Source organism: Anolis sagrei, chromosome 5 (assembly GCF_037176765.1).
Source record: "Anolis sagrei isolate rAnoSag1 chromosome 5, rAnoSag1.mat, whole genome shotgun sequence".
NCBI lineage: Eukaryota > Metazoa > Chordata > Lepidosauria > Squamata > Dactyloidae > Anolis > Anolis sagrei.
The window spans coordinates 199,100,160-199,123,981 of NC_090025.1; the positions used below are offsets into that span (position 1 = coordinate 199,100,160).

General features: G+C 47.2%; 1 protein-coding gene across 14 annotated transcripts in view; it reads left to right on the plus strand.

Annotated features, from left to right (window-relative positions):
- SHANK3 (SH3 and multiple ankyrin repeat domains 3) overlaps nt 1-23,822 on the plus strand; it is a 407,035-nt gene that overhangs the window by 174,071 nt on the left and 209,142 nt on the right. For all 14 annotated transcript variants that reach the window (XR_010910064.1, XM_067469407.1, XM_067469409.1 and 11 more), the window contains 2 exons: nt 13,527-13,635; nt 22,258-22,409. Coding sequence is in view for 13 of the 14 variants with exons in the window: in XM_067469407.1 (XP_067325508.1) it covers nt 13,527-13,635; nt 22,258-22,409 (261 nt within the window). In the remaining variant the exon portion in view is untranslated. The remainder of the gene's footprint in view (nt 1-13,526; nt 13,636-22,257; nt 22,410-23,822) is intronic.

The following is a 23,822-nucleotide window of genomic DNA, read 5'->3' on the forward strand; positions in this document are numbered from 1 at the left end:
GCTACAAATCCCAGGATGGGTGTTGCAATGCTACAAATCCCAGGATGGGTGTTGCAATGCTACAAATCCCAGGATGGGCATTGCAAAGCTACAAATCCCAGGATGGGTGTTGCAAAGCTACAAATCCCAGGATGGGTGTTGCAAAGCTACAAATCCCAGGATAGACGTTGCAAAGCTACAAATCCCAGGATGGGTGTTGCAAAGCTACAAATCCCAGGATGGGCCTTGCAAACCTACAAATCCCAGGCTGGGCAAGAGCCATTAATCTGGCAAAAGACCTGACTTGGCTAAGAGGGAAGACTCCTGGAATTATTCTAGTTATGTAGTTTGAAAGGCAGCGAAGATCCCATGCGTTTCTGCACGAACTGGCCATGCGCTCTTATGTAAACCGCTTTCTTTCCGCCTCGGTAGCCTTGCCTTATAATGGGAATTTTGACCTACTTGGAAAGGCTGTTGTGGGAATCAATGGGAAGATGTGTCCGACCATTGCAGCCTGTGAGACGAATGGCGATCTGTCATGCAACAGCAGCCGTGCATAAGTCACTGAAATACATACCTGGTCTCTGCAATTGTCCCTATTATGGGATGAGGCTGAGATCTTACCATCAGAAAGGGTCACAGTTGTGGAAAGATGGACATCTCCAAACGATTCATGGAGCCATAGGGCAAAAAGGGTGGTAGCATCACAGAAAGGGACCCTCAAAGGTCATCTGGTCCAACTCCCAAAGATTGTTTCATTCATCCCATTGCAATGGTAAAATCATAGAAAGAACTCCAAAGGTCATCTAGACCAACCCTCAAAGCTCATTTAGTTCAGCGTTCCTCAACCTGGGGGTCATGAGGGGGGTGTTAGAGGGATCACCAAAGATCATCAGAAAACACAGCATTTTCTGTTGGTCATAAGGATTCTGTGTGGGAAGTTTGGTTCCATTACATCGTTGGTGGAGTTCAGAATGCTCTTTGATTGTAGGTGAACTATAATTCCCAGCAACTGCAACTCCCAAATGTCAATGTCTCTTTTCCCCAAACTCCACCAGAGTTTACATTTGAGCACATTGAGTATTTGTGTCAAGTTTGGTCCAGGTTCATCATTGTCTGCGTCCACAGTACTCTCTGGATGTAGGTGAACTACTACTCCCAAAGTCAAGGTCAGTGCCCACCAAGCCCTTCCAGTATTTTCTGTTGGTCGTGGGATTTCTGTGTGCCAAGTTTGGCCCAATTCTCTAATTGGTGGGGTTCAGAATGCTCTTTGATTATAGGTGAACTATAAATCCCAGCAACTGAAACTCCCAAATGTCAAGGTCCGTTTTTCCCAAACTCCACCAGTGTTTACGTTTGAGCACATTGAGTATTTGCCAAGTTTGGTCCAGATCCATCATTGTTTGAGTCCACAGTGCTCTCTGGATGTAGGCGAACTACATCTCCCAAACTCAAGGTCAATGCCCACCAAACCCTTCCAGTATTTTCAGTTGGTCATGGGAGTTCTGTGTGCCAAGATTGGTCCAATTCCATCATTGGTGGAGTTCAGAATGCTCTTGGATTGAACTATAACTCCCAGCAACTACAACTCCCAAATGACAAAATCAATCCCCCCCAACCCCATCAGTGTTCAAATGTGGGTGTATTGGGTATTTGTGCTAAATTTGGTCCAGTGAATGAAAATGCATCCTGCATATCAGATGTTTACATGACAATTCATAACAGGAGCAGAAATGTTATGGTTGGAGTTCAACACAATGTGAGGAACTGTTTTAAGTGGTCACGGCATTAGGAAGGTTGAGAACTACTGGTTGATCTTCTCCATCTTGAGACCTGTTCAGCAGTGGAACTCTCTTCCCTGAAGTGGTAGAGGCTCCTTCTATGGAGGCTTTGAAACAGAGGCTGGGTGGCTGTCGGGGGTGCTTTTTGTCCTGCTTCTTGGCAGAATGGGGTTGGACTGGATGATAGCTTACAAGGTCTCTTCAGACTCTAGGATCCTATCTATGTTTCGTAATGCAGAAGTGTCTCCTTCCCATTCTGCCCCAAGTGCACACCTTTCCTTCTTGATTCCCCCTTTGATGCTCCCCAAAAAGTAGGACCCGAATTCAAGGAATGAGGCAAGCACAACCTCCTGAACCAAGTATGACCCCCAGAACCCCATGGCATTGAGCCATGGCAGTGAGAGTGAAATCATGGTGGAATTTAAAAGGGTCTGACCCTGAAGGAGAGATGATTGGCTGGCGCTCTTCAACTGGGAGGAGGCTTGGCATTCTCCTGTGCACCTGGGCCGATCACTGGGCTTCTGCAGCCTTGGCGTCCTGACGAATCAGGAGAGAGGGAGGCGGGACGAGAGGAAACAATGCACTTTTGAGTGGATTATGAAGATTAGGAAATGTCCAAGTGACCAGCGAGTCCTAAGGGCCTGCGAGCCAATCTGGCTATTGTCACTGAGACAGGAACAATGGGGGAACTTTGGTGGAAGTTTCGATGAGAAAAAAGTTGAATGGGTGACAGATTAGGATGGGGTGCGGCTTTCCGAAGGCCTTCTCCGTCCTATTGAAATATGATCAAAATGCCAAGTGACCGCTTCCTCTGGAGGGCCAACTCCGAGGCCAGAGGTCACGATCCTTTGTTATTGTCCATGCAAAGAGTGTCTTTTGATAAGGGTTTTTTTTCAACTGAGGATTTTCTTCTTTCCAGGGTCACGCAGGGGTGGGTGCCTTGTATTACTATACATTTTTCAATAAAGGGGAGTTGGGCAAAAGAGTCAGGTAATGGTCAGATACACAGGAAGGAATATAGAAATATAGAAATCATGTTATATAAAACATACCCAGTTATCCCTCCCACCAGAGTCCCATAGAAGTTCAAGAGAGCGCATAAGTGTAAAGGGAGGGGGTTTCTCAGTAATAAATGTGCTACTGTTGAAACGCTTGAGGGAGAATCCCTGCCTCTCTCGAAACTCCCTTTTGATTTACTCATCTGCATGGAAAATAGCCATTTATGATTTCCTTTATTCTCGCTCTCTGAGTTGGTCTGGCAAGATGGGGAAGTCTATTTGGATACGGACATTATGATTGATTCTACAAAGGGCAGCGTTGATCCCCCCTGAGGTCCGCTGCCCTGATCCTGTTTGTTTCCCTCACCAAAACCCATCAAGGACAGGAAAGCCTTTGTTTGTGAAGATCGCACCTTGCCAGCCAAATCAAAGCCTCACATTCCAGCTGGCTAGTTATCTCTAATCCCATCATTTCCCCCATTGTCCGCGGTCGGCCCGCCTTCTCTCTTCTGATTCGTCCATCCTCAGAAGTGAGAGGAGCTTGCTGATTGGCCCTCCAGAGGCAGAGGAACTCGCTGATTGGCCCAGAGCAAGGCGGGCCGCCAAGCCTCCTCCCAGCTGTTTGAGCTGTCAACCAATCAGCGTGAAGCCGGGCGGAGAGGGGCGGGCGGGAAATTCCAAAGGTTTTACTGTGTTTTCTCTATAAATATGCTTGTAAATTCTTTAGCGGTATGCTTGTAGAGGAATTATCCCTACTTTTGCATCCGATTGCAGCTGAATCGCAAATAAAACACCTCGGTCGCTGAACTTCTTCCGCTTTGGTGAGGATTTATTATTTTAAATATTTTTTATCGCTGAAATTGGCTTTGCTGGCCTCACCAAGGTTCCAGGACTCTCTTTGGTGCGGTCCTTGGGATCTCCTCGGCTGGGGAGTCCCTCCTAAAAGCAGCTCGATATCACTACCTTCTGATATATATGAAACGCAGGGCATAAAACCTTGATTAAATGCACACACTATCTAACATGGGAAGGGTCCCTGTTGTTGTTGTTGTTAGTGTCTTGGCAAATTGACCAAGGCTTAACCCTTCTTATCCAGTCTGGTGTCCTTGTCCTTAGCAAAACTATACGTTACTATCTTTTATGGGGGGGGGGGGTGTCATGTTCGACTTCAAGACTGGTGCCAAACAGGATTAATCCTGCTGTGTAGATGCATCCCCAAGTGGGTTGGTTCTGCCCAGTGCAGGCCTTCCTCCTCCCTCTCCTCTGGAGGGATGGGCCGGATGCCGGGAGAGCACAGCAGGCCGGGAGAGAACAGGCAGGCGAAAGCCATATTGATCTGCAAAGGATCGATCAATCGCTGCATGTGTTTGTGTGGGAGTCGGAGAGAGCCACATTGATCCCGGCCTTGTGTGTGTATTTGTGCGCTTGTGCCCAAGCCTGGAGGGAAGGCACGCATCCACTCCGGTTATTCTGGGCCTGACAAGAGCCAGGCGCCTTTGCCTTCCCTCTCCGTTGCTTCTTGAGGTCTCCACTTAGAATCCTAGAATCAAAGAGTTGGAAGAGACCTCCTGGGCCATCCAGTCCAACCCCGTGCCAAGAAGCAGGAATATTGCATTCAAATCACCCCTGACAGATGGACATCCAGCCACTGTTTAAGAGCTTCCAAAGAAGGAGCCTCCACCACACTCTGGGGCAGAGAGTTCCACTGCTGAACGGCTCTCACAGTCAGGAAATTCATCTTAAGAGTTGGAAGAGACCTCCAGGGCCAACATCCAGTCCAACCCCATTCTGCCAAGAAGCAGGAATATTGCATTCAAATCACCCCTGACAGATGGCCATCAGGCCTCTGTTTCAAAGCTTCCAAAGAAGGAGCCTCCACCGCACTCCGGGGCAGAGAGTTCCACTGCTGAACGGCTCTCACAGTCAGGAAGTTCTTCCTCATGTTCAGATGGAATCTCCTCTCTTGTAGTTTGAAGCCATTGTTCCCTTGCATCCTAGTCTCCAGGGAAGCAGAAAACAAGCTTGCTCCCTCCTCCTCCCTGTGGCTTCCTCTCACATATTTATACATGGCTATCATATCTCCTCTCAGCCTTCACTTCTTCAGGCTAAACATGCCCAGTTCCCTAAGCCGCTCCTCATAGGGCTTGTTCTCCAGACCCTTGATCATTTTAGTCGCCCTCCTCTGGACACATTCCAGCTTAGAGTCAATATCTCTCTTGAATTGTGGTGCCCAGAATTGGACACAATATTCCAGGTAAAGTGGTCTAACCAAAGCAGAATATTGCATTCAAAGCACCCCTGGCTCGAGAGCAGGTCGTGTGAAAAAGATCTTAGAGTCCTCATGGATTGGAAGTTAAACATGAGCCAGGAATGTGATGTGGCGGCAAAAAAGGCCAATGGGATGTTGGCCTGCATCAAGAGGAGCCTAGTGCCTAGATCTAGGGAAGTCATGCTCCCCATGCTCTATTCTGCTTTGGTTAGACCACTTTACCTGGAATATTGTGTCCAATTCTGGGCACCACAATTCAAGAGAGATATTGACAAGCTGGAATGTGTCCAGAGGAGGGCGACTAAAATGATCAAGGGTCTGGAGAACAAGCCCTATGAGGAGCGGCTTAAGGAGCTGGGCATGTTTAGCCTGAAGAAGAGAAGGCTGAGAGGAGACTGTATGAGGGCCATGTATAAATATGTGAAAGGAAGCCACAGGGAGGAGGACGGAGCAAGCTTGTTTACTGCTTCCCTGGAGACTAGGACGCAATGGAGCAATGGCTTCAGACTACAAGAGAGGAGATTCCACCTGAACATGAGGAAGAACTTCCTGACTGTGAGAGCCGTTCAGCAGTGGAACTCTCTGCCCTGGAGTGTGTTGGAGGCTCCTTCTTTGGAAGCTTTTAAGCAGAGGCTGGATGGCCATCTGTCAGGGGTGCTTTGAATGCAATATTCCTGCTTCTTGGCAGAATGGGGTTGGACTGGATGATGGCCCATGAGGTCTCTTCCAACTCTTTGATTCTATGATTCTATGCTTTTCTTCTGGAATATTTTTCTACAGTGGATAGTTGGAGTCTTAGGTGCAGAATCCATGGCTATGAAGCGTTCGGATTGTATTTTTTCCAAGTCTGAAGTGTCTTGTTTTCTTTACCCAGTGAGGCCTAGCAATGAAGAAAAACAAACACAATAGTATGTTTTGTCTTATGGAAGCAGCCCAAAATATGCAAAGCTGCAGGAAGCCTGTAGGAATGCAACTTGGAAGCCAATGGGCTGCGGTCCAGAATGCAGCAGACAAAATGCAAGGCCCAGCAATAGTGTTCCATCTCTTGTTTTAATTATGCTGTGTCCACGTTGGACCCTTCCCAAGTGTCTAGGACTGTGTGATGTATCGACAAATGATGTGTGCAGATCCCAGTAAGGTGGCCTTTTGCAGCTGGCAGATGGTAATCTTGTCGGCATCCATTGTGTTTAAGTGCAGGCCAGGGTCTTGAGGCACTGCACCCAGTGTGCCGATCACCACTGGGACCCCCTTGATTGGCTCGTGCCAGAGTCTTTGCAGTTCGATCTCGAAATCCTCATATCGTGTCAGCTTTTCCAGTTGTTCCTCTGCAATCCTGCTGTCACTTGGGATTGCAACATCGACGATTCATACTTTGTTTTTTTAACACGAATGTGAGGTCAGGAGTCTTTTGCTCCAAAACTCTGTCTGTCTGAATCTGGAAGTCCCAGAGGAGTTTGGCGTGTTCATTCTCTGTAACTTTTTCCGGCTTGCGATCCCACCAGTTCTTTGTTGCAGGCAGATGGTCTTTGTGGCACAAGTTCCAATGGATCATCTGAGCAAGGGTGTTGTGCCTCTGCTTGGAGTCTGTCCACGATCTTCTTGCAGCAGCTAAGGATGGGATCCATTGTTTCATCCTCTTCCTTGCAGAGTCTACACTTGGGATCTGTTGTTGACTTTTGAATTCTGGCTTGGATGGCCTTGGTTCGAATGGCTTGTTCTTGGGCTGCCAGAATCAGGCCTTCCTTTGTCTCCTTTTTCAGAGTTCAATTTGTGAACTACAGCCATGTTGTTTCCTTGTCCATTTGGCTCTCAATTTTGTCCCAGGAACTGTCCATGAAGAGCCTTCTTTGGCCTGTTTTCTCTTCTGCTCTGGATTGTTTTTTTACAGTATTCCCTCTTTGTCTTTTGTACTTGAAGTAGTTTTCTCCTCTTGACTTCCCTCAATAATAATAATAATAATAATAATAATAATAATAATAATTTGAAACACAACAAGATGAATCCACAGCAGACACTGTTGTTGTTGTTGTTGTTGTTGTTATTGTTGTTGTTGTTATTAAGGGAAAACAAACCACTAAGCCACACTAGCTATTATTATTATTATTATTATTATTATTATTATTACTATCATCATCATTATTGCTAGTATGTCTTAGTGGTTTGTTTTGTTGTTGTTGTTGTTGTTGTTGTTGTTGCCAGCTTAGTGGTTTGTAGTGTTGATGGAGAGATAAGCCATCCCGAAATTAAAGGGAAATGGGAAAGGGCTCCAACTGGTTTGCCCCATGTGAAATTTGGAAGAGAGGGACCACCAAAGGTCATCCGGTTCAACAGGGAGGAAGACACAGTCCAAGCCCTCCTGACAGATGGACATCCAGCTCTGTTTAAAAACCTCAAGCAAAGGGGAGACCACCATCTAAATGGGCAGCGCCTTCCATAGTCTGGGAATTCTAGAGTTGGATGGGACCTTCAGAGGCCATCTAGTCCAATCCCATTATTCTGCCAGGCAGGTGACACAAACCAAGCCCTCCTGACAGATGGACATCCAGCTCTGTTTAAAAACCTCAAGCAAAGGGGAGACCAACATGTAAATGGGCAGCGCCTTCCATAGTCTGAAGGTCCCATCCAATTCTAGAATTCCCAGACTGTGGAAGGCGCTTGCATTTACATGTTGGTCTCCCCTTTGCTTGAGGTTTTTAAACAGAGCTGGATGTACATCTGTCAGGAGGGCTTGAATGGTGTCATCTCCCTGGCAGCATAATGAGATTGGACTAGATGGCCTCTGAAGGTCCCATCCAATTCTAGAATTCCCAGAGGCCATCTAGTCCAATCTCATTATGCTGCCAGGGAGATGACACAGTCCAAGCCCTCCTAACGGATGGACATCCAGCTCTGCTTAAAACCTCAAGCAAAGGGAGGACCAACATCTAAATGGGCAGCACCTTCCATAGTCTAGGAATTCTAGAGTTAGATGGGACCTTCAGAGGCCATCTAGTCCAATCCCATTATTCCGCCAGGCAGATGACACAATTCAAGCCCTCCTGACAGATGGACATCCAGCTCTGTCTAAAAACCTCAAGCAAAGGGGAGACCAACATCTAAATGGCCAGCGCCTTCCATAGACTGGGAATTCTAGAGTTGGATGGGACCTTCAGAGGCCATCTATTCTGCCAGGCAGATGACACAATTCAAGCCCTCCTGACAGATGGACATCCAGCTCTATTTAAAAACCTCAAGCAAAGGGGAGACCAACATCTAAATGGGCAGTGCCTTCCATAGTCTAGGAATTCTAGAGTTAGATGGGACCTTCAGAGGCCATCTAGTCCAATCCCATTATTCCGCCAGGCAGATGACACAATTCAAGCCCTCCTGACAGATGGACATCCAGCTCTGTTTAAAAACCTCAAGCAAAGGGGAGACCAACATCTAAATGGCCAGCGCCTTCCATAGTCTAGGAATTCTAGAGTTGGATGGGACCTTCAGAGACCATCTATTCTGCCAGGCAGGTGACACAGTCCAAGCCCTCCTGACAGATGGACATCCAGCTCTGTTTAAAAACCTCAAGCAAAGGGGAGACCAACATCTAAATGGGCAGCTCCTTCCATAGTCTGGGAATTCTAGAGTTGGATGGGACCTTCAGAGGCCATCTAGTCCAATCCCATTATTCTGCCAGGCAGGTGACACAAACCAAGCCCTCCTGACAGATGGACATCCAGCTCTGTTTAAAAACCTCAAGCAAAGGGGAGACCAACATGTAAATGGGCAGCGCCTTCCATAGTCTGAAGGTCCCATCCAATTCTAGAATTCCCAGACTGTGGAAGGCGCTTGCATTTACATGTTGGTCTCCCCTTTGCTTGAGGTTTTTAAACAGAGCTGGATGTACATCTGTCAGGAGGGCTTGAATGGTGTCATCTCCCTGGCAGCATAATGAGATTGGACTAGATGGCCTCTGAAGGTCCCATCCAATTCTAGAATTCCCAGAGGCCATCTAGTCCAATCTCATTATGCTGCCAGGGAGATGACACAGTCCAAGCCCTCCTAACGGATGGACATCCAGCTCTGCTTAAAACCTCAAGCAAAGGGAGGACCAACATCTAAATGGGCAGCACCTTCCATAGTCTAGGAATTCTAGAGTTAGATGGGACCTTCAGAGGCCATCTAGTCCAATCCCATTATTCCGCCAGGCAGATGACACAATTCAAGCCCTCCTGACAGATGGACATCCAGCTCTGTCTAAAAACCTCAAGCAAAGGGGAGACCAACATCTAAATGGCCAGCGCCTTCCATAGTCTAGGAATTCTAGAGTTGGATGGGACCTTCAGAGACCATCTATTCTGCCAGGCAGGTGACACAGTCCAAGCCCTCCTGACAGATGGACATCCAGCTCTGTTTAAAAACCTCAAGCAAAGGGGAGACCAACATCTAAATGGGCAGCGCCTTCCATAGTCTGGGAATTCTAGAGTTGGATGGGACCTTCAGAGGCCATCTAGTCCAATCCCATTATTCTGCCAGGCAGGTGACACAAACCAAGCCCTCCTGACAGATGGACATCCAGCTCTGTTTAAAAACCTCAAGCAAAGGGGAGACCAACATCTAAATGGGCAGCGCCTTCCATAGTCTGGGAATTCTAGAGTTGGATGGGACCTTCAGAGGCCATCTAGTCCAATCCCATTGTTCTGCCAGGGAGATGACACAATTCAAGCCCTCCTGACAGATGGACATCCAGCTCTGTTTAAAAACCTCAAGCAAAGTGGAGACCAACATCCGAATGGGCAGCACCTTCCATAGTCTGAGAATTCTAGAGTTGGATGGGACCTTAAGAGGCCATCTATTCTACCAGGCAGATGACACAATTCAAGCCCTCCTGACAGATGGACATCCAGCTCTGTTTAAAAACCTCAAGCAAAGGGGAGACCAACATCTAAATGGGCAGCGCCTTCCATAGACTGGGAATTCTAGAGTTGGATGGGACCTTCAGAGGCCATCTATTCTGCCAGGCAGATGACACAATTCAAGCCCTCCTGACAGATGGACATCCAGCTCTATTTAAAAACCTCAAGCAAAGGGGAGACCAACATCTAAATGGGCAGTGCCTTCCATAGTCTGGGAATTCTAGAGTTGGATGGGACCTTCAGAGGCCATCTATTCTACCAGGCAGATGACACAATTGAAGCCCTCCTGACAGATGGACATCCAGCTCTGTTTAAAAACCTCAAGCAAAGGGGAGACCAATATCTAAATGGGCAGTGCCTTCCATAGTCTGAGAATTCTAGAGTTGGATGGGACCTTCAGAGGCCATCTAGTCCAAGCCCATTGTTCTGCCAGGCAGATGACACAATTCAAGCCCTCCTGACAGATGGACATCCAGCTCTGTTTAAAAATCTCAAGCAAAGGGGAGACCAACATCTAAATGGTCAGCGCCTTCCATAGTCTGGGAATTCTAGAGTTGAATGGGACCTTCAGAGGCCATCTATTCTGCCAGGCAGATGACACAATTCAAGCCCTCCTGACAGATGGACATCCAGCTCTGCTTAAAACCACAAGCAAAGGGAGGACCAACATCTAAATGGGCAGCACCTTCCATAGTCTGGGAATTCTAGAGTTGGATGGGACCTTCAGAGGCCATCCAGTCCAATCCCATTATTCTGCCAGGCAGATGACACAGTCCAAGCCCTCCTGACAGATGAACATCCAGTTCTGTTTAAAAACGGATGGTGCTTGTCAGAAAGGGGTTGGACTAGGTGACCTTTGGGGGCATCTTCTAACTCTAGTAAGAGTCTATTAGATACTCTAGTAGGAGTCAAGCAAAGGAGAGACCAACATCTAAATGGGCAGCGCCTTCCATAGTCTGAGAATTCTAGATTTGGATGAGACCTTCAAAGGCCATCCAGTCCAAGCCCATTGTTCTGTCAGGGAGATGACACAATTCAAGCCCTCCTGACAGATGGACATCCAACTGTGTTTAAAAACCCCAAGCAAAGAGGAGACCAACATCTAAATGGGCAGCGTCTTCCATAGTCTGGGAATTCTAGAGTTGGATGGGACCTTCAAAGGCCATCTATTCTGCCAGGCAGATGACACAGTTCAAGCCCTCCTAACAGATGAACATCCAGCTCTGTTTAAAAACGGATGGTGCTTTGCTGCCTGTCAGAAAGGTGACCTTTGGGGGCATCTTCTAACTCTAGTAAGAGTCTATTAGATACTCTAGTAGGAGTCAAGCAAAGGAGAGACCAACATCTAAATGGGCAGCACCTTCCATAGTCTTGAGAATTCTAGATTTGGATGGGACCTTCAAAGGCCATCCAGTCCAAGCCCATTGTTCTGTCAGGGAGATGACACAATTCAAGCCCTCCTGACAGATGGACATCCAGCTGTGTTTAAAAACCCCAAGCAAAGAGGAGACCAACATCTAAATGGGCAGCGTCTTCCATAGTCTGGGAATTCTAGAGTTGAATGGGACCTTCAAAGGCCATCTATTCTGCCAGGCAGATGACACAGTTCAAGCCCTCCTGACAGATGGGCATCTAGCTCTGTCTAAAAACCTCAAGCAAAGAGGAGACCAACATCTAAATGGGCAGCGTCTTCCATAGTCTGGGAATTCTAGAGTTGGGTGGGACCTTCAGAGGCCATCTATTCCTGGCTCCTGCTCACTTGGGGGTCGGTTCCATATGTCCGGCTGTCGGGCCAGGTGTCTCTCGGTCTGCGCTCCCTGCTCTCTCTCCCTTTTCTCTCTCTGCCTAAGGATCGTTTTGCACCTTTCTTCTCCCTGTGGAAAGGCGCCTGCTCTAAATGAGCAAGCTGTACTTAAGAATAGTCGAGGAAATGCAGAGGGATCTGGTCGCACCTTTGAGACAAACTGCGAGAGAGGGAAATGGGAAGCAGAAGGTTTCCTAGACTCAAGTCTATTACCTCCGGCGCCAGAAGAAAAAAAACCTTTATGGGCAGACGGTGTGTGCAAACAGACGCAGAAATGCCAGACTTGTGGGCACGGAGATGGAGGTGGCAGGCCACATTCACCCTTCCCCAGAGGCTTTCAAGCAGAGGCTAGAGGGCCATCTCTTGGGAGAGATCAGACAGTGCCTTGCTGCCTATCAGAAAGGGGTTGGTCTAGATGGCCTTTGGGGGCTTCTTTCTAACTCTAGGGTTCTATTATTTTGATTATTGTCATCAAGCAGAGGGTGAATGTCCATCAGTTGGGTAGGCTTGAATGGTGCCTTGCTACCTGGTGGAATGTGGTCAGACTAGATGGCCTTTGGGAGCTTTTTTCTAATTCTAGGATTCTATTATTTTTATTATTGCTGTCATCAAGCAAGGGGTGAATGGTCATCTGTTGGGAAGGCCTGAATGGTGCTCAGCTGCCTGTCAGAAAAGGGTTGGACTAGATGACCTTTGGGGACCTCTTCTAACTCTAGGAGTCCATTATTGTTGTTATCAAGCAGAGGGTGAATGGTCATCTGTCGGGAAGGCTTGGATGGTGCCTTCCTGCCTGGAAGAATGTGGTCAGACCATATGACATTCCAACTGTTGTTGTTGTTGTTGTTATTATTATTATTATTATTAAGTAGAGGCTGGATGGCCATCTGTTGGGAGAGATTGAATGACACCTTGCTGCCTGGCAAAGGGAGTCAGACTGAATGACCTTTGGGGTCTCTTCCAACTCTAAGATTCTATTTATTATTATTATTATTATTATTATTATTATTATTATTATTAAGCAGAGGCTGGATGGCCATCTGTCAGGAGAGATCGAATGATGCCTTGCTGTTTGGCGGAATGGGGTCAGACTGAATGACCTTTGGGGATCTCTTCCAACCTCTATTTACACACACACACACACACAACATTTAGACCCTGCCCTCTCTCACCTCGAAGGGGACTCAGAGCGGCTTACATACATACTCATACATGTACACACACACACATACATACATACATACCTTCCTGTGGTTCTAAGTTGCCCCACATTTTTGGAGATGTCATATAGGGGTCAACTTACTGAAGTCCAGTAAGGAATGAATGCCAACTCCCATTCTGCAAATGGTTTTTCTGTCTTCCTAATGTCCGGTCTGTGTCCATCTGCCGTTAAAGTGGTGCCAAACTGCCTTAAATCTGCAATGTAGATGGACCCCCCAATGCGTGTCACACTGGTTTGACAAGCTAGGTGTACACTGACTTATGATGCAGATTGGAACTGCATTATATAGTCAGTGTAGACCAGGCATGGGCAAACTTGGGCCCTCCAGGTGTTTTGGACTCCAACTCCCACAATTCCTAACAGCCGGTAGGCTGTTAGGAATTGTGGGAGTTGGAGTCCAAAACACCTGGAGGGCCCAAGTTTGCCCACACCTGGTGTAGACCCATATAATGCAATTTCAAAGCAAGGAATCATGAATCGCATCCTTACAAGCCTGGCTTTCAAGGGCCCATGCATGAGATCGTTATGTTCGGAGGTTATTAACATGTTGTTGTTGTTGTTTTTGTGTTAATTGTTATTGGCTGCAGGCGAATCTGAAGAAGTTCATGGAGTATGTGCAGACGCTGAATGTGGAGAAAGTCAGCCGGTTGCTGGACAAAGGCCTGGACCCCAATTTCCACGACCCAGATACCGGAGGTGAGCCGGACTCCAAGGATGTATGGGCTTTGCATGGGCATCTTTCAGGAGTGCTCTGTGGGTGGGTTGGACTAGATGGCCTTTGAGGGCCCCTTCCAACTCTCAGGGTGCAACTACAGTACCGTAGAATGAATGCGGATTGGCCTAACCTGAATGACTATGGCTCAATGCTATGGAATGCTATGGAATCCTGGGAGTTGTAGTGTGCTGACACGCGCTGGGCCTATAGCAATTGTCTTTTGAACAGGACATGCTCTTTGTGCCCAGCAGGACGCCGGGGTGCCTCAGCTGAGAGGCCCTAAGGATTTTCCTAAACATAGTCTTTAGAAACTTGGAAAGTTTAACAAAGTTTTTGTAGGTTTTTTCGGGCTATATGGCCAGTGATTCCTGCCATGAAAGCCTTCGACAATACATTTAACAAAGTTCTTTATTATTTATTTGTTTGTTTATTTATTATTCGAACTTATATGCCGCCTCTCCCCTGGGGCCTCGGAGCAGCTTACAAGAACAGGCTAAAATCTAACACAATTTAAAAAACAATTTAAAAACATGTTCTAGCGGCATTCTCTCCTGACGTTTCGCCTGCATCTATGGCAAGCATCCTCAGAGGTAGTGAGGTTTGTTGGAATTAGGACAATGGGTTTATATATCTGTGGAAGGACCAGAGTGGGACAAAGGACTCTTGTCTGCTGGAGCTAGGTATGAATGTTTCAACTGACCACCTTCATTAGCATTTGAAGGAAGAGACCATGAAAATGAACAAAATCTGGCTACCAGTATTAAAAAACTCTAAAATTACAACAGCAAAACAACAGAGAGGAAACAACCAGGCACATCTTAACACTTCTCAACAAAAGTAATGCTCCCCATGCTCTATTCCGCTTTGGTTAGACCACTTTACCTGGAATATTGTGTCCAATTCTGGGCACCACAATTCAAGAGAGATATTGACAAGATGGAATGTGTCCAGAGGAGGGCGACTCAAATGATCAAGGGTCTGGAGAACAAGCCCTATGAGGAGCGGCTTGGGGAACTAGGCATGTTTAGCCTGAAGAAGAGAAGGCTGAGAGGAGATATGATGATAGCCATGTATAAATACGTGAGAGGAAGCCACAGGGAGGAGGGAGCAAGCTTGTTTTCTGCTTCCTTGGAGACTAGGACACGGAACAATGGCTTCAAATTACAAGAGAGGAGATTCCATCTGAACATTAGGAAGAACTTCCTGACTGTAAGAGCCGTTCAGCAGTGGAACTCTCTGCCCCGGAGTGTGGTGGAGGCTCCTTCTTTGGAAGCTTTTAAGCAGAGGCTGGATGGCCATCTGTCAGGGGTGATTTGAATGCAATATTCCTGCTTCTTGGCAGGGGGTTGGACTGGATGGCCCATGAGGTCTCTTCCAACTCTTTGATTCTATGATTCTATGAAAGATTTTCCCAGGCTCAGCCAGGCCTTCAAATGCTAATGAAGGTGGTCAGTTGAAACATTCACACCTAGCTCCAGCAGAGAAGAGCTCTTTGCCCCACCCCAGCCATTCCACAGATATATAAACCCTTTTTCCTAATTCCAACAGACCTCACTACCTCTGAGGATGCTTGCCATAGATGCAGGCGAAACGTCAGGAGAAAATGCCTCTGGAACATGGCCATATAGCCCGAAAAAACCCACAAGAACCTAGTGATTCCAGCCATGAAAGCCTTTGACAATAAATTTAAAAACAGCAATATTAAAAGTCAAAGCCCTGTCGAAACAGAGATGTCTGACATGCCCTGCGGGAAGCTGGTAAGTCTTGCAAGGTACGGACTTCATGTGGCAGAGTATTCCAGAGCGATGGTGCCACTGCTGTGAAGGCTCTGCGCCTGGTTGCTGTTAGACGCAAGGTCTCGACACTGGGGACTTCCAATAGATCTTGGTCCTCAGAACGGAGGGATCTCTGGGGTTGGGAGGGGGTGAGGCGGTCCCTCAGGTCCATCGGCCCCAGACCATGCCAGGCCTTAAAGGTGAGTGCCATCCCTTTGAAAGTGATCCGGTGCTCAATTGGTAAGATTGGGGTGATGTGGCATCTCATCGGAATTCCCGCAAGAAGCCGAGCAGCTGCGTTTTGTACCAACTTGAGCTTCCGAATCACCGACAGGGGAAGGCCAATGTAGAGGGCGTTACGGTAGTCCAGTCTTGAGATGACCGTAGCCTGGATCACCGTAGCCAGGTCGTCCCTGGACAGGGAAGGGCCAGCCGTCTAGCCTGCCGCAGGTGAAAGAAAGAAGGAGGTTCTGCTCATGGCGGAGAGAGACCTGGGCCTCCATCGTCAGAAAGAGAGAGTCCCAAAGGACTCCCAGACTCTTGACCAACGAGGACGGACGTAGTGCCTCACCATCCAGGGTAGGCAGCTGGACGTCCCCACTGCCCGGTTGACCCAGCCAGAGGATCTCCGTCTTGGCTGGATTCACCCTCAACCTGCTGGCACGCAGCCATCCAGTCACGGCCTTGAGACACTGAGGGAAACAATCAGGTCCAGAGTCCGGTCGGCCTTCCATCTTCAGCACCAGCTGAGTGTCATCAGCATACTGATCACACTCCAGCCCAAAACCTCGAACCAGCTGAGCAAGTTGGCGCATAGAGATGTTAAACAAGAGAGGGGAGAGAATGGCCCCCTGAGGAAGAACCCCACAAGAGAGAGAGAGAGAGGGGGGGACCTCTCAGAGACCAGGCCTCCCCTCTCCACTTGCTGTCCACGGTTGTGAAGAAAGGAGGAGAGCCAGTTGAAAGCTGTGGGTCAAAAGATGGTGGTCGACTGTGTCCAATGCTGCTGTGAGATCGAATAACACAAGCAGCGCTGACCCGCCCTGGTCAAGCTGGCATCGAAGGTGATCCGTGATGGCAGAAAAAATGAAATGCAAAGATACAGAATGGGGGACAATGCCTGGCTCGAGAGCAGTACGTGTGAAAAAGATCTTGGAGTCCTCGTGGACAGGAAGTTAAACATGAGCCAGGAATGTGACGTGGCGGCAAAAAAAGCCAATGGGATTTTGGCCTGCATCAATAGGAGCCTAGTGTCTACATCTAGGGAAGTCATGCTCCCCATGCTCTATTCTGCTTTGGTTAGACCACACCTGGAATATTGTGTCCAATTCTGGGCACCACAATTCCAGAGAGATATTGACAAGCTGGAATGTGTCCAGAGGAGAGCGACTCACATGATCAAGGGTCTGGAGAACAAGCCCTATGAGGAGCGGCTTAAGGAGCTGGGCATGTTTAGCCTGAAGAAGAGAAGGCTGAGAGGAGACATGATGATAGCCATGGATAAATATGTGAGAGGAAGCCACAGAGAGGAGGGGGGAGCAAGCTTCCTTTCTGCTTCCCTGGAGACTAGGACGCAAGGGAACAATGGCTTCAAACTACAAGAGAGGAGATTCCATCTGAACATGAGGAAGAACTTCCTGACTGTGAGAGCCGTTCAGCAGTGGAACTCTCTGCCCCAGAGGGAGTGTGGTGGAGGCTCCTTCTTTGGAAGCTTTTAAGCAGAGGCTGGATGGCCATCTGTCAGGGGTGATTTGAATGCAATATTCCTGCTTCTTGGCAGAATGGGGTTGGACTGGATGGCCCAGGAGGTCTCTTCCAACTCTTTGATTCTATGAGACCAGCACAGTCTCTGTCCCGTGCCCCGCACGGAAGCCGGACTGGAAGGGATCTAGTCCAGCTGTGTCGTCTAGGAATTGCAACTGCTCCGCTGTGTATATATGTGCGTTTGCATATATGTGTGTGGTTTTGTGCATGCGTTGTAATGTAATTTTTTTGGCTTTTTAAGTATCTTCTGCTGTGTTTTTCAGTGGTTTTTATGAGTGATGGTCACTCGTTGGCCTGATAGGTGTCTTCTTGTGTTCTAATTTGGTGTTAATTCCCCCAGTTGTTTCAGTGTTGTGTTAATCCCACAAATGAACATTACAGTTTTATTTATATAGACTAGCCGCCCCGCCAAGCATTGCTGTGGCCCACATGGGGGTTCTGTGTGGGGGGTTTGGCCCAATTCTATCGTTGGTGGGGTTCAGAATGCTCTGTGAGTGTAGTTGAACTATAAATCCCAGCAAGTACAACTCCTGAATGTCTAGATTCTATTTTCTCCAAACTCCACCAGTGTTCACATTTGGGCACATTGAGTATTCGTGTAGAGTTTGGTCCAGATCCATCATTGTTTGAGTCCACAGTGATCTCTGGATGTGGGTGAACTACAACTCCAAAGCCAAAGGACACTGCCCATCAAACCTTTCCAGTATTTTCTGTTGGTCAGGGGAGAACTGTGTGCCAAGTTTGGTTCAATTCCGTCATTGGTGGAGTTCAGAATGCTCTTTGATTGTAGGTGAACTATAAATCCCAGCAACTACAACTCCCAAATGTCTAGATTCTATTTTCCCCAAACTCCACCAGTGTTCACACTTGGGCATATTGAGTAGAGTTTGGTCCAGATCCATCCTTGTTTGAGTCCATAATGACCTCTGGATGTAGGTGAACTACAACTCCAAAACCAGAGGACAATGCCCACCAAACCCTTCCAGTATTTTCTGTTGGTCAGGGGAGAACTGTGTGCCAAGTTTGGTTCAGTTCCATTGTTGGTGGGGTTCAGAAGGCTCTTTGATTGTAGGTGAACTATAAATCCCAGCAACTACAACTCCCAAATGTCTAGATTCTATTTTCTCCAAACTCCACCAGTGTTCACATTTGGGCAGATTGAGTAGAGTTTGGTCCAGATCCATCATTGTTTGGGTCCACAGTGACCTCTGGATGTAGGTGAACTACAATGCCAAAACCAAAGGACACTGCCCACCAAACCCTTCCAGTATTTTCTGTTGGTCAGGAGAGTCCTGTGTGCCAAGTTTGGTTCAGTTCCATCGTTGGTGGGGTTCAGAATGCTCTTTGATTGTAGGTGAACTATAAATCCCAGCAACTACAACTCCCAAATGACAAAACCTTACAAAGGGAGGAAGGGTCTGGCTTTGGAGAGCCGAATGCATTCGGCACCTTTGGAGTTGGGGAGCCGCACAAGCAATTACGGCTTCTTCATTAAACTTTCGTTAGCAGTTTAAGGACATGAAAAGGCGCGGCGCATCCTGCAAATTAGGGGTTTGCTCCTCTTAATTGCGCTGGCAGCCAGGCACGTTCCGCATTGCTTCTCTCCTCCTTTGCTTCAAACAATAATTAATTGCAACGATCCGAGGAGCTGCTGCATCCGGAGGCAAAGCCTGGTGCCAGGCGCGAGTTGGCAAAGAGGAGTGGGCGGCACACAAGGGGGGGGGGGGGCTCCGGGTTTGCCTGTTTCGTCTCTCAAAGGCAACTCATTGGTGTGGAAACAGGTGGCTTCTCAGGCTGCAGGTGCCTTCCAGGTGTGCTGGATCGCAACACCCATCATCCCAGCCAAAGATAGAATCATAGAATCCTAGAGTTGGAAGAGACCTCCTGGGCCATCATCCAGTCCAACCCCATTCTGCCAAGAAGCAGGAATATTGCATTCAAATCACCCCTGACAGATGGCCATCCAGCCTCTGTTTAAAAGCTTCCAAAGAAGGAACCTCCACCACACTCCGGGGCAGAGAGTTCCACTGCTGAACGGCTCACAGTCAGGAAGTTATAGAATCCTAGAATCAAAGAGTTGGAAGAGACCTCCTGGGCCTTCATCCAGTCCAACCCCATTCTGCCAAGAAGCAGGAATATATTGTATTCAAATCACCCCTGACAGATGGCCATCCAGCCTCTGCTTAAAAGCTTCCAAAGAAGGAGCCTCCACCACACTCCCTCTGGGGCAGAGAGTTCCACTGCTGAACGGCTCTCACAGTCAGGAAGTTATAGAATCCTAGAATCAAAGAGTTGGAAGAGACCTCGTGGGCCATCATCCAGTCCAAACCCATTCTGCCAAGAAGCAGGAATATTGCATTCAAAGCACCCCTGACAGATGGCCATCCAGCCTCTGTTTCAAAGCTTCCAAAGAAGGAACCTCCACCACACTCCGGGGCAGAGAGTTCCACTGCTGAACAGCTCTCACAGTCAGGAAGTTATAGAATCCTAGAATCAAAGAGTTGGAAGAGACCTCCTGGGCCATCATCCAGTCCAACCCCATTCTGCCAAGAATCAGGAATATTGCATTCAAATCACCCCTGACAGATGGCCATCCAGCCTCTGTTTCAAAGCTTCCAAAGAAGGAACCTCCACCACACTCCGGGGCAGAGAGTTCCACTGCTGAACGGCTCTCACAGTCAGGAAGTTATAGAATCCTAGAATCAAAGAGTTGGAAGAGACCTCCTGGGCCATCATCCAGTCCAACCCCATTCTGCCAAGAATCAGGAATATTGCATTCAAATCACCCCTGACAGATGGCCATCCAGCCTCTGTTTCAAAGCTTCCAAAGAAGGAACCTCCACCACACTCCGGGGCAGAGAGTTCCACTGCTGAACGGCTCTCACAGTCAGGAAGTTATAGAATCCTAGAATCAAAGAGTTGGAAGAGACCTCCTGGGCCATCATCCAGTCCAAACCCATTCTGCCAAGAAGCAGGAATATTGCATTCAAATCACCCCTGACAGATGACCATCCAGCCTCTGTTTAAAGCCTCCAAAGAAGGAGCCTCCATCACACTCCAGGACAGAGAGTTCCACTGCTGAATGGCTCTCACAATCTGGAATTTCTTCCTGATGTTCAGGTGAAATCTCCTCTCTTGTAGTTTGAAGCCATTGTTCCATTGCGTCCTAGTCTCCAGGGAAGCAGAAAACAAGCTTGCTCCCTCCTCCCTGTGGCTTCCTCTCACATATTTATACATGTCTATCATATCTCAGCCTTCTCTTCTTCAGGCTAAACATGCCCAGCTCTTTAAGCTGCTCCTCATAGGGCTTGTTCTCCAGACCCTGGATCATTTGAGTCGCCCTCTTCCTCTGGACACATTCCAGCTTAAAGTCAATATCTCTCTTCAATTGTGGTGCCCAGAATTGGACACAATATTCCAGGTAAAGTGGTCTAACCAAAGCGGAATAGAGCATGGGGAGCATGACTTCCCTGGATCTAGACACTAGGCTCCTCTTGATGCAGATATACTTGGACAGTCATTGCAGCCTTGGGGGTAAATGGGGTTCTTTAAGGCCTTGGTTTTGAAAAGTGCTGCTGCTCCATTCTAACCATGCTGCTGCCATGATTCAGTGCTCTGGAATTCTGGGATTTGTAGTTTGGCGAAGCTCCTGTACCCTTTTGCGGAGAAGGACCCAGACATTGTGAAACTACAACTTCCAGGATTCCAAATGAATTGAACCATGGCAGTTAAACTGGTATCAAACCACATTATTTCCACTCCCAGGCCACTTCTACACTACCCTATATTCCAGGAGCTCATCCCAGATTATCTATTTTGAACTGGATTATAGGGCAGTGTAGATCTCCATCTACACTGCCATATAAAATCCAAGTTATCTACTTTGAACTGGATTATAGGGCAGTGTAGATCTCCAACTACACTGCCATATAAAATCCAAGTTATCCGCTTTGAACTGGATTATAGGGAACTGTAGATGCATATAACCCAGTTCAAAGCTGTTCATGTGGATTTTATAATCCGGATTATATGGCAGTGTAGAAGGGGCCTAAGTGCTTTCCAGGGGTACTGGATGTTGCACTGCAGATTAGGAAAACCTCTCTGACTTTAAATACCACACCGTTTAGTAGGGGAAAAATCCATTTATTAAAGATAATTAAAAAGCAGTAAAGTAAAGAAACACTTTAAAGAAATAGGTAAATCCAATTAGGTAGGAAGATAAGCAGGAACAATGTAGTCCAGGGAAAATAGTCCAGCAAAGTCCACAAAAACAAAGTCAAAATGTCGCTAATAAAATCCAAGAAACTAGGAAACATGAATCCAAGGCAAAAATACAAAATCATAAAATCCAAGAATCAAAACCATGAAACAAGGAGGAGATCTTGACTTGATTCCAAACGATGCTTCATCTGACTACATATCCTGTACTTGAGACTTTTATCTCCTCGTTAGCTATATCCCAAGCCCTCAGAAATTGGTTTTACTTTACTTTAGAATCTCTTTATCTTTTTCTCTCGGAGCCCGGCAGAATGACAAAGCCACTGTTCGGCTTTTGTTTTGTTTTGACTACTCTCCCGTCTATCTATTTGCTCATTAATTCCTGCACCTGGTGCCGAGCTGTTTTCAAGCTCCAAATAATGGTAGCAATTCAGGGAGCACACCTGAGATGCAACCAGAGAAAGGTGAAAGATCTTGGAAAATGACACCTCCCAGGATTTTGTAGCCTTGAGCTCGTGCAATCCAAGTAGTGTCAAACTGCGTTCATTCTATGGTTGTATGCCCTCGGGGGCGGGGGGGGGGGGGGTAAGAAGAAATAAACAACAACATCATGGTCATCACCAGTATTTGCCCACTTCATTTATAAGGTTGAGACAGTGGGAAGGTGGGCTGCTCTTTTGTGTATTCTGTGGCTGGTTTTGGTGGAGTCAATGGAAGGGAGGTCTATGTCAAGCAGGGGAAAGGTCTCCTCAGTGACCCACAGATATGACTTTGGGTCTCCCCCCCCCCCCGAAGGGCTAGTATCTGGACACAATTCTCATTTGGCGCCCTCTGCTTTCCCCACAGAATGCCCGCTGACCATGGCTGTCCAGCTGGACTACTCGGTGGAGGTGGTCAAGGCCCTGCGCAACGGGGGTGCACACCTGGACTTCCGGACGCGGGAGGGGCTCACCGCGCTCCACAAGGCCGTCCGGTGCCGGAACCACGCTGCCCTGATGGTGAGTGTTGGGAATCAGAGCTCAAAAAGGACCCTCACTTGGGGTGATTCCACCATAAATAGAGCAGAGCTCTAGAAGAAGGCTTCATCCACAGTCGAAACATACGTGTGGTGAGCCAGGATAAGCTTCCATTCAACAGGATGGCCCAGGATTGAAGAGTCACAACTTTAGGTTCAAAATATTTATTGAAGTAAAATGAAATCCATTCTAAATAGAAAAGGTCTTGGAGCAAACTAGCTCGCTAAAACTCATATTCTAAAAGAGTCAAAAGTCAAAACTGTCCATGCAGTTACATTTTGCCTGGAAAGAGGCAAAATGCAGCTTCACTAGAAGGAAGAAAAAGCAGAGAGAGAGAGAGCCAACAATGGAGAATGACCACATGAAATCCATTCTACATAGAAAAGGTTTTGGAGCAAACTAGCTCGCAAAAACTCATATTCTAAGGAAGGTAAAAGAGTCAAAAGTAAAAAAATATCCATGCATTACATTTGCCTGGAGAGAGGCAAAATGCGCCTTCACTAGAAGGAAGAAAAGGCAGAGAGAGAGCCAACAATGGAGAATGGCCACATGAAATCCATTCTAAATAGAAAAGGTCTAAAACTCATATTCTAAGGAAGGTAAAAGGGTCAAAAGTCCAAAATGTCCACGCAGTTACATTTTACCTGGAGAGAGGCAAAATGCGGCTTCTCTAGAAGAACAGGCAGAGAGAGAGCCAAGACTGGAGAATGACCAGAAATCCATTCTAAATAGAAAAGATCTTGGAGCAAACTAGCTCGCTAAAACTCATATTCTAAGAAAGGTAAAAGCGTCAAAAGTCAAAAATACCCATGCAATTAAATTTTGCCTGGAGAGAGGCAAAATGCGTCTTCACTAGAAGGAGGAAAAGGCAGAGAGAGAGCGAACAATGGAGAATGACCACATGAAATCCATTCTAAATAGAAAAGTCTTGGAGCAAACTAGCTCTCTAAAACAGATATTCTAAGCAAGGTAAAAGGGTCAAAAGTCAAAAATATCCATGCAGCTACATTTTGCCTGGAGAGAGGCAAAATGCGGCTTCTCTAGAAGGAAGAAAAGGCAGAGAGAGAGCCAGCAATGGAGAATGACCACATGAAAACCATTCTAAATAGAAAAGGTCTAAAACTCATATTTTAAGGAAGGTAAAAGAGTCAAAAGTCAAAAAAGTCCACGCAGTTACATTTTGCCTGGAAAGAGGCAAAATGCGGCTTCACTAGAAGGAAGAAAAGACAGAGAGAGAGAGCCAACAATGGAGAATGACCACATGAAATCCATTCTACATAGAAAAGGTTTTGGAGCAAACTAGTCAAAAATGTCCACGCAGTTCTGTTTTGCCTGGAAAGAGGCAAAATGCGGCTTCACTAGAAGGAAGAAAAGGCAGAGAGAGAGCCAGCAATG